At 44.9% G+C, this 18,258-nt stretch overlaps 1 protein-coding gene across 8 annotated transcripts in view; it reads right to left on the bottom strand.

Annotated features, from left to right (window-relative positions):
• PBRM1 (polybromo 1) overlaps positions 1–18,258 on the bottom strand; it is a 110,508-nt gene that overhangs the window by 12,755 nt on the left and 79,495 nt on the right. For all 8 annotated transcript variants that reach the window (XM_038772069.1, XM_038772074.1, XM_038772071.1 and 5 more), the window contains 9 exons: positions 17,509–17,720; positions 15,143–15,328; positions 14,464–14,621; positions 11,597–11,863; positions 7,585–7,730; positions 5,854–6,011; positions 5,304–5,487; positions 3,056–3,266; positions 1,557–1,758 (listed from right to left, as the gene is read on the bottom strand). In XM_038772069.1, coding sequence (XP_038627997.1) covers positions 1,557–1,758; positions 3,056–3,266; positions 5,304–5,487; positions 5,854–6,011; positions 7,585–7,730; positions 11,597–11,863; positions 14,464–14,621; positions 15,143–15,328; positions 17,509–17,720 — 1,724 coding nt within the window. The remainder of the gene's footprint in view (positions 1–1,556; positions 1,759–3,055; positions 3,267–5,303; positions 5,488–5,853; positions 6,012–7,584; positions 7,731–11,596; positions 11,864–14,463; positions 14,622–15,142; positions 15,329–17,508; positions 17,721–18,258) is intronic.

Consider the following 18,258-nt stretch of genomic DNA (forward strand, 5'->3'; position numbering starts at 1 on the left):
GTGGGATGGAGAAAGGACTTCTGAATCATTATATCTGGGGCCTGACACCACCAAAACTTGATCCTCAGAATAGTACATTTGCCAGATGAAATGGTGGAACAGAAAAATTCAGACAAAGCCCTAGAATTTTAGGTTTAGGGAACTGCCATTTACAATTCTCAATCCTGTGCTTCAGAGAGGAAATTCTGGGGTACTGAGGCTTTTCTTGAGGGGAAGTCCTGGCATTGCCACACAGAACTAGGCCATCCAGGTCCAAACTAATAGAGGTTGGAGTTCAACAGGTTAGAACCCAACAGAGTTTGGATTCCCAATACAGCCAATTACGGAATGGTTTCAGTCAACCCCATTTATTTTTAAGTGGAACCCCTTCAGCACCTAAATTTACAGACCACCTTTAATTTGGGACTGGCTTCTACCCTCCCTTCCATCACACCACTAACACTTTCTTTACTGTCCTTAGTGTCTCCAGGTAAACCCTTTTCCACCCCCCCACCTCCCCCTTCTCCCCATTCTCTGAATAAGCTCCAGCTAACCAGCCACTGCTTAATTCCTCTCCAGATAAGCCTTCTAGTTCTCTAGTTTTCTTAAATTCCATAACGCCTTGGTTTCCTGAGACGAACTGCTGAAACTATTCAAAAGTCTCCTGCCTCCTGGGCTCTCAAACCATTTCCGATCACTCAGCTTACTGACTTTGCACCTTGGCACTATTAGTAATATTCCCACAAAATCATCAGAAGATATGAAGGAAAACTATCTCCAGCTACAGAACTTTACTAAGGAAACTGCGAAAGAAAAATTGCTTCTAACTAGGCTGGGCTTAATTGCAGTCTAGCGCTGGAAAGAGGTGCTACTATACCTGCTCATAAAAATCCAATACACAATACTCCGGTTGGGAAAGTGGAAGCTCTGAGCAAAGTGAGAGCAAAAACTGAAACAATCCCATTAATACTACTTCCATCGCCTCCAAACCATTACTCACAACTGAAAAACACAACATTTTCTCAACTGACTTTTCTCAAACTCTTCCTGTCTCTTTCTTTTGGGTCCTCTTCTCCAAATACTAACTTCTTGCCCTGTGCAATTTCACAAGAATCAAGGAAGTTGAACTTTATCAAAGAAATCCTGATATCAGTGACTCCCACGTAGCTATCTTGTGCAGAAATAGACACCAAATAAGCACCAAAGGAAAAAGCTGGAAATTTTTTTTTTCCCCACAAAAATCACCCCTCACTAAAGGGCCCATCGTGTTTTCCGAGTTGAAGGAAGAAGTAAGGCAAGTTTGCCTCTTCAAGGACTTTGTGCCTGCAGTCTCTTATTTGGATACATTTTGGGAAAAGAATGATCAGATTTTGGCCATGGGCTGTGTTGTAACCAGGCGACACAATGTTGGACTCTAGCCTGTTGAATACGTCCATACTTTAAGCTAAAAATGCAAATGCTCAAATTGATGACAAAGGAAGTTAAAATTCTCGAATGTGTTGCCATGAAAATTCACTACCTGGTTTCAGAAAGGTGTTAGATGACATATTGGTGACTGAAGTCTCCACCGTATTTACCTTCGTATTCTGCTTTCTTGGTGGCCTCTAAATTTCTCCACTCGGTTCCTACAAGCCTGCTGAGCTCGCCAAAAGAGTAGTCTGGGTGTTGAGCTTTAATCACGGCTCTCATTTCACTGCTAAACAGGATGTAGCCACTCATATTGATCTTCCTTTTTGAGCCTTCCTTCTTTGTGCTGCCTTTCACAGACTTAGGAGTGGACTGTAAGGTAGAAAGTTCTCAATTTTATAAAATGTTATTGAAGTTGGTTAATTGCCTTAGATTGCTGGGCTCCAAAACACTGACTGTGGCTCACGGTTGCAAGGATGCTACGGACCTGCCCAGTTTCCAGCTGAGCAATAATCTTGGGATAATTTTTAACTACAGGTGGTCTTCTGGGTAGCATGCGGTACCTACATTCCTGCTTATCTGCTTTGCTAGCACTGCATTTTGGAGCGGCACCCACCTAATTCGGGCTTGGGAAGAGGAGTCTAAGGGCCAACAATGACCACGATGGAGTCTCCCATCGTAAACGATGGACAAGCCTCGGTCCAGTCACAAAAGCTTTAGGACCGAGAGCCTGCGCAAAGGAACTGATTATTAGCGCCAGTGGCTCGCGTGGCACCTCACTCGCACTCTCTCGTCCCCGCCAGTCCTGTTCCCGCCAGGGCAGGGAGCGCAACAGGTGAGTCGGTGGGCACGGGCCCACTGCAACGGGCCCGCAAGAACTTTACGGAGGAAACCCATTTATGGCCAGGGTGACCGCAGCCTAGTGCCGACGCTGTGCCGCACGGCCCCAGACCAGCAGATGCTTGCCGGGGTGGCCGCCACGGTCTTCGCCACCCACATTAGCCAGATAGTTTCAGGATTCCTGTTGAGCCTGTCTACCAAGCGAGACGCCCTAGGTGGTTCTTTGGTCGGAAACTTTCACCACCAATGGCAGAGCCCCAGCAGGCATTCCCCTGCTTCTGGCTGTTTCACCCCGCCTCACTGTGGGTGAGGTTGGGTCGGACTGTTTTTCAGAGTAAGAAAAAGATACCAACGTTTCCCTCAGAAACATGAAGTTGGTTTTGCTAGATAAAGAAAGGATAACGAGGCTTGGGTAGTAACTAGATAATCGGTCCTAAGAAAGCCAAAGTGTAACAGCACAAGTACCATTTCCTAGTGCTTCTTCAAGTGCTTCATCAAGATAAAGGAGAAGTGTCCCTAAAATTTAAGCATTTGGACGGTTTTGGTTGTTTTTTTTTTTTAAAAAAAAACCTCAAAGTGAAAAGGTCTAAAAATACATTCATTTTAAATTGGTCTTTGCCTTGCACGCGTGCCTTTGTGGAAGCCCTCAAAGCCTCCCACTGGAGAACTCTCAATAACAGATTGTGGATAGTCTGTTGGTTTATAATTTCACTCAGCCTTTTCAACACTGAGTCGTACTCACAATTAGGATTTTCCTTTGCAACTAGATTAAAATCATCCAGTCTGCCTTCTCCTGCCTGGTCAGTGGCCAGAATCAGGTCATCTTTACCTGTGGTGGAGTATAAGGCATGATGTCTAGTTCACTGGACAGCGGAGTCTGAAGCTGAGGCAAAGAGGGAGCTTCAATAACTTCACCTTCCTCTTCTCCCATCTCCTCGATATCATCATCGCCCCCTTCTAACTCAGCAAATTTTGCTTCTAGCAATTGGATCTTCTTCTCCAACAGTGGGGAAGGCTCCTTCTGAGGAACTATGGGTTTTCTAAAAGAAGCGACAAAGTGATGAATATGATCAGCTACCATTGTACAAAATGGTGACTCAGAGAGCCTCCCCTTCAAGGTAAGCCAGAAGCAGCAGTGACACGACAATCTTGTTTCCTTTTCTTTCCTTTTGAAGCTTCAGGAGTCACTCTCCTAGGGCTGTCTCACACATGACGATCTGGTCAAAAGCCAAGATCATCTTCTCCAGACCCACTGAGAAAGATTTTTTGAATCTATGTGGAACTTGGCAGCTTTCTACTAATCAAGACACCAAAGATTCAGGGCCCAAACTCTTTCACCTTCACTTTGGGAGCAAATGGACTGGTTGCATTGGCAGCTGTCTGATAGATCACACTTTCCCTAGACTATGTTTCACTAGTCCAACTCTGTATTTAACATGGGCTGCTTCACAGGGAATATTTGGTTTGTCTAATATCCTCGTGATTTCACTTGTAAATAATTTTAATTACGGCACAGCCAACTTGCTCTCCAAATCTACCTGGGACCCTCTCTCATGTCTTAAAAATATCTCCTCCGATCCTCCTCCCTTCCCTTACTACCATCTTCAACTTCTCACTCTTCCATTCTCCTCCTCTGCCTTCAAACAGGCTCAAGTCTCTCCTATACTAAAAAAGCCTTCTCTGCCTCTCACCATACCCTCCAGCTTTTGTCCCATCTCCCATTTTGTCCCATCCTCACTTCATCTCCACCAACTCTCTTCTTGACTCACTGCGATCTGGTTTCTGCCCTCTTCACTCCACTGAGATCACGCTCACCCAAAGTCTCCAATGACTTCCTTCTCAGCCAGGTGTAAAGGGTTCTACTGTCCTAATCCTCCTTGGTTATTTCGCTATCTTTGACATCGTGTACCGCTCCCTTCTTCTGGAAATACTATCTAACCTTGGCTTCGCTGACAGAGTATTCACTTGGTTCTCCTCCTACCTCTCTGGCAGCTCTTTCTCAGTATCCCTGTTGGTTCTCCTTCTGCTTGGTATCTTGCTTGCTATCTTCTGCTTGGAAACACTTGGGATGTCTCAAAAGATTGTGGTTTGGGTCCTCTACTCTTCTGCCTTCACACTGAATGCATTGGGGGAGCTCCCCTGCTCCTATGGCTTCAGCCACCTCCTCTAGGAGGATGATTCTCCAATCTACCTCACTAGTCTCAATCTTTGACCTGCTCTTCAACCCCACATTTCCTCTTGCTTTTAATACTCTCCACTTGGATAGCCCACTGGTACCTAACACGACTAAAACCAAACACATCTTTCCTTCCAAAGCCCACATCTCTCCCTAATCTCCCCACCGCGGTTGGGCACATCATCCAGAATGTTTCTCCATGCTTCACGTTTCCAATGGCAATCCATTGCATTCCGTATCAGGCAGAAACTCCTGATGGGTCTTATGGCTCTCTACTAGCTCTCTCCCTCTTCCACATCTGCACTCTTCACCCACTACTTCCCAATTTACGCTCTTTGTTCCTCCCTAGTTTACCTTTTTACTGTGCCTTGCTCTCGTCTCTCCCAGCTCCAATCCCTTGCTCACGCCTTTCCTCTTACAACTCTGTCCCTTTTCAAATCTGTCAGACCACAACTCTATCCATCTTTGAAACACTCCTGAAATCCCACCTCCCCCAGGAAGTATTCCCTGATCAATTTCCACTACCCCAGGTCATGCCATCCCCACAGGCAGCCACTCTCAGCACTTAGGTAAATTATCGCCATCATTAGCATTTATATGTACAAACTGATTTACATACTCATTTATTTATCTAATCATCTTTCCACATTTTAATATTGCCAGATGTATCTTTGGTCTTTCTCTTGCTCCAACCATTTATAAATAATTTGTGTCTGCTTGTCGCCCCCATTGAATTGGAAGCTCCTCGAGTGCAGGGACCGTGCCTTTTACTTCTGCAGCACTCTTCCAAGTGTTTAGTACAGTGCTCTGCACACAATAAGTGCTCAATAAACACTATTGATTGACTGGTACCACCTTACTGCTAAGAGTGAAAGAAACATTTAAGTTTCTCATATTTTACCTAAAGTAGTAAATTTCATCATCTACTACTTTTGCAGAGAGTGAAAACCTCTTCAAGCCTTTGAATTTCTTCATCTGTTTGTCGCTCTCGTTATAGCGGCTCTCACAGAGCAGAACATCATTTTCTGGTATTTCTGTTGGCCTGCAGGACAGGAAGTCCTTGAATGACAGTACGGCGCACTTTCCTGAAAAGGCGAACGGGAAAAATTAAACCTTCCTTGTAAATGTGAATAAGGAGACGTTATCAATTTTAAATTGTTTATTTGGGTGGGGGAAAAAAACAACAACAAAAAACAAACCTCCCAAAGCTAAATGAACCCAGTGCCTAACTTGGAACAAGGACAAAGTCACAAACAGTTAATAATGTTAGAGCTGCTTAAGTATATCAAAAACACAGAGTACTAGCATGAAAACCTAAATGCAAGAAAGACCTGCAACCAAGGGACTTATTATCTGTGTGTTTTTGGTACATCAATATGAAAGTGACCTGAGAAAAGAGATTTAGTCTCAAAAGCTCATTGCCAACTGGATGTTAAGAGCAAAATACTTACCCAGAATACAAGTCATAGGGCAAGTTTCTTCCAAGTTACTTAGAAATACTTCTTTCTTGTAGAACATTTTAGTTGGCTCATGTTCCGTTTCTTCAGGGTGAATGAAGATTGGGCCAAAAAAATATGCTGCTCCATCCCTAACCCAAACCTTTTCAATTCTACAAAGAGAACGTTCCAATAAGGGAGAGGTCAGATGGGAACCAATTTTAGAGAACTGATCTAAAGCTTTCTGGTATACTCTCCCAACTCATTAGAACAGTGCTCTGCATACAGCAGGTGCTCAAATACCATTTATTGGTATTTATTTATTTAAAGCCTTAATAAAAGCACATCTCCTCCAAGAGGCCTTCCCTGACTAAGGAGGGTATTGACACCCGTCTACTTGCTTTGTTCTGTTGTCTGTCTCCCCCTTCTAGACTGTGAGCCCGTTACTGGGTAGGGGCTGTCTCTATCTGCTGCCAATTTGTACTTTCTAAGCGCTTAGTACAGGGCTCTGCACACAGTAAGTGCTCAATAAACACAACTGAATGAATAAGCCCTCGTTTTCCCTACTCCCTCTCCCTTCTGATCTGTACTGTTTAGTCGCCCCACCCTCAGCACTTATATAACATACCTGCAATTTAATCTCTGTTTCCCCCCTCTAGATCGTAAGCTCCCTGTGGACAAGGAACTTGTCTACCAAATCTGATATATTGCACGCTCCCAAGTGCTTAGTACAAGTGCTTTGCACAGAGTAAGGGCGCAATACATATGAGCGATTGACTAAAGCATTGGATATCGATATCTGCTGAAAATAACAATTTACTAGATGACATCTATAGTGCTTTGGATAAGGGAATAAGACTATCAAACAGTGCCTGACACACAGTTAAGCCCTTAACAAATACTATTTAAAAAAATGACTGTGGCAAAAATCAAGACTTGGTCAAAGCCCAAAATCCCTTCCAAAATAGTTTTAATTTTGGGGGTGGGGGGTGGAGGGGCACAGGCAAAATCTCTCTAAAATTATACTGCTATATTTTTTCCTGCTCTTGCCTTCTCTCCCCCAGCTCATCCGCCTTAACACAGATACACGCACGCTGTAATATTTCAGAGATCAACAAGTGAGTTCGTTGTGGATAGGGAATGTGTCTGTTGTTGCATTGTACTCTCCCAAGCGCTTAGTATAGTGCTTTGCACACAGTAAGCGCTCAATAAATCCGACTGAATGAATGATAAGATCCTGCATAGGTTTTGACCCAGCCAAGCAACAGAAAGGGGAGTCCTGCTGTGACGGAGCTATGGGGAAGGACTGAGGCCCTTCCAATAAGTGAGATAGCTATAGGGTGGCATACAGCAGGCAAAATGCATGGTGCATAAGTGGAAATCAATGAGGACTCACTGGAACATTACACATACATCAATGTACATATGTGTGAGACACCCTATCGAATCCATGCAGCCAGATCTGACCAAAGGTAAAACAGTCAGAAAAATGGTGTCGGGCCACTGAAGGGCCCTCAAATTTTACTCGTGAGATTCCAGGAATGCAGGACTAGCAGGCACTCTCTGCACAACCAAATGCATTATATTCGATAGCCATTCCTCTAACTCCACATTGCAGAGTTACCTTCTTCCTGAATCACTGTTATTTTTATACACAAGTGTTACCTACGAGAGTAGACAAACTTCTGCATCCTCTGTTACTCCTTTTACCATTAGGGGTGCATAATTTCAAAAATCCATACCAACCTGCCCACTCGAGGCCGCACCAAGCCATGGGACTTGATGAAGACACAGTCCCCGACCTTCAACCACATGTCATTGTAACGGAGCTGCTCGAAATAGTGGCAGCCAGGTTCACCGTTGGACATCTCCACTGGAACGTCTTCCTTCTCCTAATTAAAAACACACAATTGAACTCTTATGTAAGAAGAGCAGCTGACAATAAGGAGAAATGACCGAGGGGAGGCGAAAGCAAAGTGCCTTTTCTGGGAACACGGATTTAAAGAAACCAACATCTGCCGTAAATATGAACTCTGTCTTGCAACTGATAGCATTGGGCCAGCTCGGACACCCATTTTCTTTTTAGGCAAGGTGGTGTCCCTAGCCAAGATGCATAAAAGCTTGAAGTGTCATTTCTCTTTACGATGAATTCATTTTTGTGTGTGTGTGTGCGTGTGTGTGTGAAGACAAAGCTAAGAGGGATGTCCCTTTATCCTGCCAGATTCCTGCTTGGCACAGAGAAGAAGCCTAAGCAGGGAGGAGCCCTGGCAGCTCTTCTAATAATGATAATAATAATAGTGGTATTTGTTAAATGCTTACTCTGTGCCAGGCACTGTACTAAGCACCGAGGTGGATGCAGAAAATCGGGTTGGAGAGTCCCTGTCCCTCAAAGAGCTCACATTCTTAATCCCCATTTTACAGATGAGGTACCTGAGGCTCAGAGAAGTGAAGTGACTTGCCCAAAGCCACAGAGCAGACAAGTGGCAGAGCCGGAATTAGAACTCATGACCTTCTGGCTCCCAGGCCAGTGCTCTATCCACTGCGCCATGCTGCTTCCCTGCAATAGAGCACCAAGGCCCACTAACCACCCCCAACACCATCTGGGGCACCTATCCTGCCTCATCCTGGCACAGTAGAGGGTGGCAGTGGCAGCGTTGATGCCCAGACTTGCTCCTCTCACATTGCTGTTACTCTGGTATTTCTTAAGGGCTTCCTCTGTGTCAATCACTGTTCTAAATGGTGGAGCAGACACAAGTTAATCAGGCTGGATTCACTCAATGGCAGCTTTTTCTCTCAGATGTTAGAACGTTGGGGAGCAAGGGGCTGTTGCAGTGAGGAGCCTGAAACACATTTTCTGTACCTCTTTATGTATTCATTGCTGTCGTCTTTTAAAAAAATTTTTCTGTCTTTCCTTATGTATCCGTCACTACATAAGCATACTGCACGTGAAATATAGAATGAAGAGAGGACAGACTGGAGGCAGTGATTGGTGAGGAGGGATCAGTCAATCAATTAACGGTATTTACTGAGCACTTACTGGGTACAAAGCATTGTACTAAGCACGTGGGAGGGTACAACTCAACAGAGTTGGTAATAATAATAATAATGATGGCATTTATTAAGCGCTTACTATGTGCAAAGCACTGTTCTAAGTGCTGGGGAGGTTACAAGGTGATCAGGTTGTCCCACGGGGGGCTCACAGTCTTAATCCCCATTTTACAGATGAGGGAACTGAGGCACAGAGAAGTTAAGTGACTTGTCCAAAGTCACACAACTGACAATTGGCGGAGCCGGGATTTGAACCCACGACCTCTGACTCCAAAGCCCATGCTCTTTCCACTCAGCCACACTGCTTCTCTAGACAAATGTGGTAGACACATTCTGCGTCCACCACGGGTTTAAGGAAGGATATGACAAGTGCCTGGTCCAGTATGATGGTCATTTGGAGGGAGAGAAAGGGGTGGATTTGGAAAATGCTGTGGAGGGAAAACTGATGGCATCTGGTGGCAAATGGAATATGTGGGTTAAAAGAGAGGGAGGAGTTGAGGTTTTGGGCTTGAGACGCTGACGGAGATAGTGGTGTGGTCTACTGGAAAGAGAGAGGTGGAGGAGAGGATTTGGAAGGGAAAATGAGGAGTTCAGTTTAATACATATTGAGTTTGAGGTGCCAGCAGGACCCCCAGGTGGAGGTATCTAGACTGTAAGTGCTAGACTATAAGATCGTTGTGGGCAGGGAATGTGTCTGTTGATTGTACTTAGTACAGTGCTCTGTACACAGTAAGCACTCAATAAATACAATTTAATGAATGTATGAATGAGGTGTCAGAGGCCGGAGGAAATGTGAGATTGAAGAGAAGAAAAGAGGCTTTGGGCTTTGGTTAAGGATGTAGATTTGAGAGTCCTCAGCATAGATGAGTTATCAACCAGGAATTAAGTTCATTCTTTATGAAATTCAAGGAGTCCGCACCTAACCACGAGGAGAGATGAGAAGAAAAGTAACCATGACATGGTTCCTGGGCTGGATGGATCATGGGTCTTACCCAATAATAGCATTGCACATCTTGAGTTCTGCATACATAAGCCATTTAATATTTGTCTAAAACTTTCTTTCCTTGGAGAGTCTCATTCAAGTGGCAGTTGCAACCTTTTTTTAACAAAAGCTGTCTTTGACATCAAAGAGCCACAATTGAGATTACTTTTCTGTTTGACACCAGCTTCAAATATGCTAAACGTACTATCCAACTTGAGAAAATTTTGTGGGTGACAAATCGTTTCAGTTGCCCTTCGGGGTCAGAGGCAAAGCTACAAACAGTGAATTTTCTCCATGAGCAAGGATGTATGGCCAACAGTTCTTTCTACAATGTGCACACGGAGGGAGATTTCTGCTTCATGGCTGCATTTGAGAAGCAGCGTGTGGCTTAGAGGACAGAGCAGGAATTTGGGGGTCAGAGGATGTGGGCTTTAATCCTGGCTCCACTACTTGTCTGCTGTGTGACCTTGGGTAAGCCACTTCACTTCTCTGTGCTTCGGTTTCCTCATCTGTAAAATGGGGGTTAAGACTGTGGGGATTAATCTGATTACCTTGTATCTACCCTAGTACTTAGAACAGTGCTTGGCACTTAAATACCATCATTATTATTATTATTTGCAGAAGAACACTGAGGGATTCTACCATTTCTGCACCATTCCTCATCAAAAAATGAGGGCGTGGTAGGGCATGAGTCAGTGGACATTCTCTACAGTTAAAGCCCCTGTAGGGTGGCAGTTTGTACAGCTTCTGCAGCTCTTCAACTTAGGTCTCTCATCACTGGTTGCTCATATGCCAACTTGTTCTGCAATATCATGATGCAGACTCTGCACCTTTTCGGTCAGGATAAGGAAGGAGAACAGGTACTGAATCCCCATTTCACAGATGGGGGAACTGAGGCCCAGAGAAGTTAAGTGACTTGCCCGTGGCCACAGAGCAGATAAGTGGCAGAGTGGGGATTAGAACTCAGGTCCTCTGACTCCCAGGCTCCTTCCTGTAAGCCATGTGGCTTCCGTAAACACTAGCACACCCTTAAACTGAAGTTATGCTGAAGTACTCAGGCACTGTATGAGAGAGACGAGTCGAGGACAGCATCAAGGTTACGGGTTTGTGAGATAAGGGAGGACAGTGGTGTTATCTATAAGTACTGGGAAAGACAAGGGGAGGGCAGGGTTCGAGTGGAAAGACGAGGAGGTGGGTTTGGACATGTTTAGCTTAAGTTGTCAGTAGGAAATCCAAGCAGAGATGTCCTGCAGGCAGGGGGAAATAAATCTGAGACTGCAGAGGAGAAAGGTCAGGGCTGGAGAGGTAGATTTGAGATTGATCTGCCTAGAAATGGTAGTTGAAGCCATGGGAGTGAATGAGCTCTACAAGGCAGTGGGTATAGATGGAAAATAGAAGGGGACTCAGAGCCTTGAGGGCCCCCCCACGCTGTGAGGAGCCTGAGAAACTGACGGAGAATGAGTGGCCAAAGAGACAGGAGAACCAGGAGACGGCGGTGACAGTGAAGCCAAGCTTAGCTAACGTTTCAAAGAGAAAGGGGTGGTCCAATCTATTGTTCATTGAGACCTGTAGCCGCCCAGCCCCTCCTATTTCAAAAGACATTCTGTAAATCTGTTTTTTAAAAAACATTTTTTAAAAGTCATTTCCCTATTTTTATTGGTGTCGCAAATGGCAAAATATTAATGGTATGAATTTTGATAAACTGTTAATGTCTCATCTCCCACGTACCTTTTCCAGGTTAAGCAAAGTGTCTCCCATTTTATTGTCCTCGGAGATTTCATTGTGCTTCTCATCGTCCACCTTGTCTGCATTTGCAAACACCGAGGCAACCCGAACCACTGGCAGGGGCACTTCCCGGGGCACAAATCGAACTGAGCTGATGGGCATAGTCCACAGCTTAATCTTTTTAAAGGATTTTGTTTTGGCAGAATATCGTGACTCACAGACATAAACATCTTCATCTCTGAAGGTTTCTGGGCACAACTTAAAGTATTCCTGTTTCACGGGGAAAAAAACACAAAACAACAAGATTAGACTCATTTTTTGGCCAGTCTTCCAACGGCAGAAAGATTTGGCCGGAGGTTGTACATGTGACTTCTTAAAGGAATAAAAATTAGCTTAAGTTTCCTATGAACAAGGCACTCGATTTTGTACTTGTTCTTGAAAAGTTTATTTAATATTAAAACTTTTTTTAAAGTTTATAACTATAAACAAATCAACCAGCAGTACATACTGAGCGCTTACTGTGTGCAGAGCATTGTACCAAGCGCTTGGGAAGGTACAATATGACAGAATTGGCAGACGTGATCCCTACCCACGAGGAGTTCAGAGTCTATGGAGACAGATATTAAAATAGATTAGGGATAAGGAAAATAGAGAATCAGAATATTTATATGCGTACTGGGGGGCTGGGGTGAGTATCAAAGTGCTAAAGGGGTACACAGCCAAATGCATAGGTGATGCAGAGGGGAGGGCAGATAGCAAATATAACATTCCTATGTCCTCCTCCTTTAATGTGAGTTTCTAAAAAAAAAAAATCAGTCCATCTCCCCACTCCTCAAGAATCTCCAGGGGTTGCCTATCTACCTCTGCATTAAATGCCTTACCAAGAGCTTTTAAAGCACTCAATCAGCTCACCCCCGCAACATCCCCACCCATACGCTTTTACCTTTCTGATCTCCTACTACAACCCAGACTGCACACTTCACTCTTCTATCATCAACCTAATCACTGTACTCTGATCTTTCCTATCTCGCCTCCATCCCCTTGCCCTAATCCTCCTACTGACCTGGAACGCCCCCTCACCCTTTCACCTGTGATAGTCCCCCACCCTCTCCACCTCCAAAGCCTTATTAAAATCACACCTCGTGCAAGAGACCTTCTTTGACCAAGTCCTCATTTCCCCTACTCCCTCTTGCATCGCCCATGCACTTGGATCTGATGACCTCGAAACCGCCCTCTCCGCTAAACTCAACGCCCTCCTTTCCCATCCCTCCACTACCCCACAGCTCTGGATCACCTCCACAGTCCGCTTCCTTTGCTCCTGTAAATGAGCTGCAGAGTGCTGCCGGCAGGAAATCCTCATATCAGGCTGATCCTCAAATTCATCCTTGCCTGCTTTAACTCTGCCTCCTCCTCTACCTAGCAACATTATTTTTCCATCCCTATCAACTCCCTCGTCCTGATAAATACGACTGAATGAATCAATGCACCCTAATTCTCCTTGAGCTCTCAGCTAACTTCGACACTGTGGGCCACCCCTTTCTCCTGGAAACATTTTCTAACCTTGGTTTCACTGACACTGTCCTCTACTGGTTCTCCTCCAGTCTCTCTGGCCACTCCTTCTAGGTCTGTCTCTTTTGCAGTCTCCTCCTTTGCTTCCCACCCTCTAATAATGGGAGTCCCTCATGGCTCAATTTGGGGTCCCTTTCTATTCTTCAACTACCATCTCTAAGTGGATGATTTTCAAATCTACCTCTCCAGCCCTGAATTTTCTCCTTCTCTGCTGTCTGGTATTTCCTCCTGCCTTCAGGACATTCCTACTTGAATATCCCGCTGACACCTCAAACATAATGCATCTGAAACAGAATTCCTCATTTTCCCACCCCAAGACCTGGTCCTCCCCCATCGCTTCAGACAACACCATTATCCTCCCTGTCTCACAAGCCCGTAACCTTGGCATTATCCTCGAGTCATCTCTCTCATTCAACCCACATATTCAATCTGTCATCAAATCCCGTCGGTTTTACCTTCACAACATTGGTAAAACACGTCCCTTCCTCTCCATACTGCGACTGCTCTGATCCAAGCAGTTATCATAGCCCACTCTGACCCCTGTATCAGCCTCTTCACTGACCTCCCTTATTCCTGTCTCTTCCCACTCCAGTCTATACTTCACTCTGATGGCCGGATTGTTATTCTAAAAATCCGGTTCAGTCCACATCTCCCCACTCAAGAATCTCCAGGGGTCACCCATCCACCCTCGCATCAAACTGAAACTCTTTATTATCGGCTCCCCTCTTTTCCCCGCCGGCATTTTACCTCACTGATTTCCTACTACAATCCAGTGCGAACACTTTGCTCCTCTTACGTCTATTCTCACTGCCAATTCCTTGCCCACATCCTTCCTCTGAAATGGAACTCCCTCCCCTTCACATATGACAGATGATGATTCTCCCCACCTTCAAAGACTTATTAAAATCACAGCTCCTTCAAGACACCTTGCCCAACTAAGCCCTCATTTCCCCATCTCCCCCCCACCCCACTTCTGCATCACCTATGTACTTGGATCTGCATTCTTTAAGGACTTGATATTCACCCCACTCTCAGTCCCAGGGCACTTATGTACATATCCATAATTAATTTTGTGTCTGTCAGCTCCTTGTGGGCAGGGATCGTACCTACCAACTCTGTTGTTTTATACTCCCCCATGCACTTAGTACAATGCTCTGCAAACAGTAAGTGCTCAAATGCCATTAATATTAGAAAAGTACTCTCAGCCAGCAATCACTAAGACAATGAAGTTAATACTTTCTTGAGATTTAGAGACTCAGTTTTCTTGTAAAGAGCCAACTTTTTGAGAATTAGTCGCTCACCTTAACAAACATGACCACACATTTGCCTAGAATTTTGCTAACTGGAACCTTATTGTAATAGTCACTCTTAAAAACTTCTTTTTCCAGAAATTTTCGTGTAGCAAGGTGGAATGTTTCATTTGGTCGATAAAACCAGCATCCATACAACCATTTTTCACCTACAAATAAGCAGAAGAACCGTCATATACATTTTGAAATGTACACTGCCTTTTAATTTGCTGTGTTACAAGCCCGATATCTACGGTTTGGGGTTTTTTTAAACGGTATTTGTTAAGCTCTTACTCTGTGCCAGGCACTGTACTAAGCGCTGGGGTAAATACAAGCTAATCAGGTTGGACAAGGTCCATGTCCCTCATGGGACTCACAGTCGTAATCCCCATTTTACAGATGAGGGAACTGAGGCCCAGAGAAGTGAAGTGACTTGCCCAAGGTCGCGCAGCCGAAAGGTGGAACCGGGATTAGAACCCAGGTCCTTCTTACTCCCAGGCCCATGCTCCATCCACTAGGCCGTACTGCTTCTCACACCCTAGCAGGCGGCTGGCTGCCTTGGTAGCCGCTGCCATCTTGGCGGCCCAAGCTTGCAGGGCTCCTCTCCAAATTCACCTACAAGGGACTTCCTCCCTGGAAAGAAAAGGGAGCATCGCACATAGTACCCGTCAGGCGTCTCCAACGGACTTACCGGTCGAATCTTCCCAGAGTCTCTCGATACAGACTATGTGAGGTTGCAGGTTGGCCTCCGCGGGTTCCACGTAGACGTAGTCCCCAACGTGGTACATGCTATTCTTAAAACTGCAGTCCTGGCTGTATGTGCGCTGCAGTCCCGATAGACCCGCTCCTCCAGAAGTCTCTTCACTTTTCTCGGCTTCTAATTTCGGCACGGAGAGGGGGAGACATGATTACTACAGCATTGTCTGAGGCTTGGTTTTACTGTGTCCTTAAAACGCCTCCTCAGCCCTCCTGGCTTTGGGTTTCCCAATTTCAGCTCGCCATTCGGCAGCTGTATGAGTAGCTTGCTGTCGCTCATTCTCCTTACATACTCCATCCAGTGTGGTTGCGTTAAGGTGAGCATAGCCTTGATGCTAAGAGATTGACTATGTTCCAGAACTAGGTTCACAACCTTGTCTTTTTTTTAATATATATAAAAAAATGGTATTAGTCAAGCGCATACTATGTACCAGGTACTGTACTAAGGCACTGGGGTAGATACAAGTTAATCAGGTTGGACACAGTCCCTGCCCCACATAAAGCTCACAGTCTTAATTCTCATTTTATGGATGAGGTAACTGAGGCCCAGAAGTGAAGTGACTTGCCCAAGGTCACGCAGCAGACAAGTGACTTAGCCGGCATTTTGTGGGGAGGGGCCTGAAGGGAAAGAGATGAGAGATGAATCAGGGGAAGCAGTGTGGCTCAGTGGAAAGAGCCCGGGCTTTGGAGTCGGAGGTCAGGGGTTCAAATCCCGGCTCTGCCAACTGCCAGCTGTGTGACTTTGATCAAGTCACTTAACTTCTCTGTGCCTCAGTTACCTCATCTGTAAAATGGGGATGAAGACTGTGAGCCCCCCATGGGACAACCTGATCACCTTGTAATCTCCCCAGTGCTTAGAACAGTGCTTTGCACATAAGCACTTAATAAATGCCATTATTATTATTATTATTATTATTATTATCAGGGAAGGTCTCCTGGAAGAGATGTGATTTCCGAAGGGCTCTGAGGTTAGGGAGAGCATCATCAATGGTATTTGAGTGCTTATTCATTCATTTAATCATATTTATTGAGTGCTTACTGTGTGCAGAGCACTGTACTAAGCGCTTGGGAAGTACAAGTTGGCAACATATAGAGACGGTCCCTACCCAACAGCGGGCTCACAGTCTAGAAGATAATAATAATGATGGCATTTATTAAGCGCTTACTATGTGCAAAGCACTGTTCTAAGTGCTGGGGAGGATACAAGGTGATCCGGTTGTCCCACATGGGACTCACAGTCTTAATCCCCATTTTACAGATGAGGTAACTGAGGCACAGAGAAGCTAAGCGACGTGCCCAAGTCACACAGCTGACAAGTGGCGGAGCCGGGGTTTGAACCCATGACCTCTGACTCCAAAGCCCGTGGTCTTTCCACTGAGCCACGCTGCATTATGTGCAGAATACTGCACTAAGCACTTGGGAGAGTACAAGAGAATTAGCAGACACATTCCCTGCCCGTAACAAGCTGCTTATGTGTGTAGAGCGCTGTACTAAGCACTTGGAAGAGTACGATACAATAGAGTCTGTAGAGATGTGACCTGCCCACAGTGAGCTCATGGTCTGTCATCTGTGAAAGGGATTAGGGAGTTCAAAGTTCAGGAGGAAGAGCGATAAGGACACAGGAGGCCCAGTGAGTTGCAGCCCAACATTTTAGGATGCTACAAACTCAATTATTGAGTGGATTAGCTAAATCCCTCACCTTTTGGCACTTTCACTGCTCATTAGCAACTCCACCAGCGGTGAGGAAGGGAGAGGAGGCAAAGCCCAAATCACTTTTGTTACTTGTTAATAGCTCAAATAACAGACTTGATGATGAGGGGGCTAAAACTAATGGCTAAAGTTAATTTCCTGTGGATTTCAATTATGTTTGCTACTCTTGGCTCCTTATATGCCTAATCTGCATGGGTACCAGATGTTTCATTTTCTATTCCTATCATCGCTGGTCTAATGATGAGACCAACTGAGGGGCAGCGTTTGATTTCTCTGTCTTGCGAAATCAAGAAGCGTGGCCTAGTGGAAAGAGCATGGGCCCGGGAGTCAGAAGACCTGGGTTCTAATCCTGGACTTTGCCACTTGTCTGCTGTGTGGCCTTGGGCAAGTCACTTCACTTCTCTGTGCTTCAGTTCCCTCATCTGCAAAACTGGAATTCAATACCCGTTCTCCCTCCTACTTAGACTGGGAAGCCCCACGTGGGACCTGATGATCTTGTATCTACCCAGGACTCAGTACAGTGCTTAGCACATAGTAAGCGTTTAAATACCACCATTATTTTTATTATTGTTATCATTAAAACAAAATTACCTCGCTTTTCCTCCTCCCGTTTCAGTTTATCTTCCTCTATTTCTTTCGGTAATTTTTCCTTTTTCTCTTTCTCCACATCATTATGAAGATGTTTCGTTGTGTAACTGAGTGCTGGGGAGAGAAGGATCTCTCCGTTCTTGCAGAGTTCATCTCGAATTTTAATAAAGAACTGCTGGAGTTCCACCGCATCTTCATATATTTCCGAATCGGTCCTGCAATGACAAAGAAAAATCAATGTTGGCCATTCAACACTACTTGCTCTTTCCCAGCCCCTTTTTTCGACTTCAAACTAGCCACATGCTTGCAGTGAATTAAACAGAGCTCCAAACTGGATCCTCTCGAGGGTCCTTTTTCATGAAGCCTAACCGCCAGAATCAGGTCAAAGTTTCCACTTCCACGTCCTCACCTTTATCACCCTGTTTTTCCAAGTTGCCAACTAAATACAGAAATCAGAATTAGACTGTAAGCATCTTATAACCACATCATGCCTGCTTATGTGCTTTTCAGATGCTTTAGAATTTAGTATTCTTGTAGTAGTACTAGTATTAGTATTGATTTAGTATCCACTAGGTGTATTGCGCTGTACTAAGCACTATACCACTCAGCTTTTATGCTCAGATACAAGACCATGGGCCTCTGCTTGGAGCATAAAATCAGCAAGCCTCAGTTTCAATTTTCAAACCCAAGCTTCATAGTGAAAGGACTGAAACTCAGTTTTCACATATTTTGTTTGGGTGTCTAAAGGCATGC

This window comes from Tachyglossus aculeatus, chromosome X1, assembly GCF_015852505.1.
Source record: "Tachyglossus aculeatus isolate mTacAcu1 chromosome X1, mTacAcu1.pri, whole genome shotgun sequence".
NCBI classification, from domain to species: Eukaryota; Metazoa; Chordata; class Mammalia; order Monotremata; family Tachyglossidae; genus Tachyglossus; species Tachyglossus aculeatus.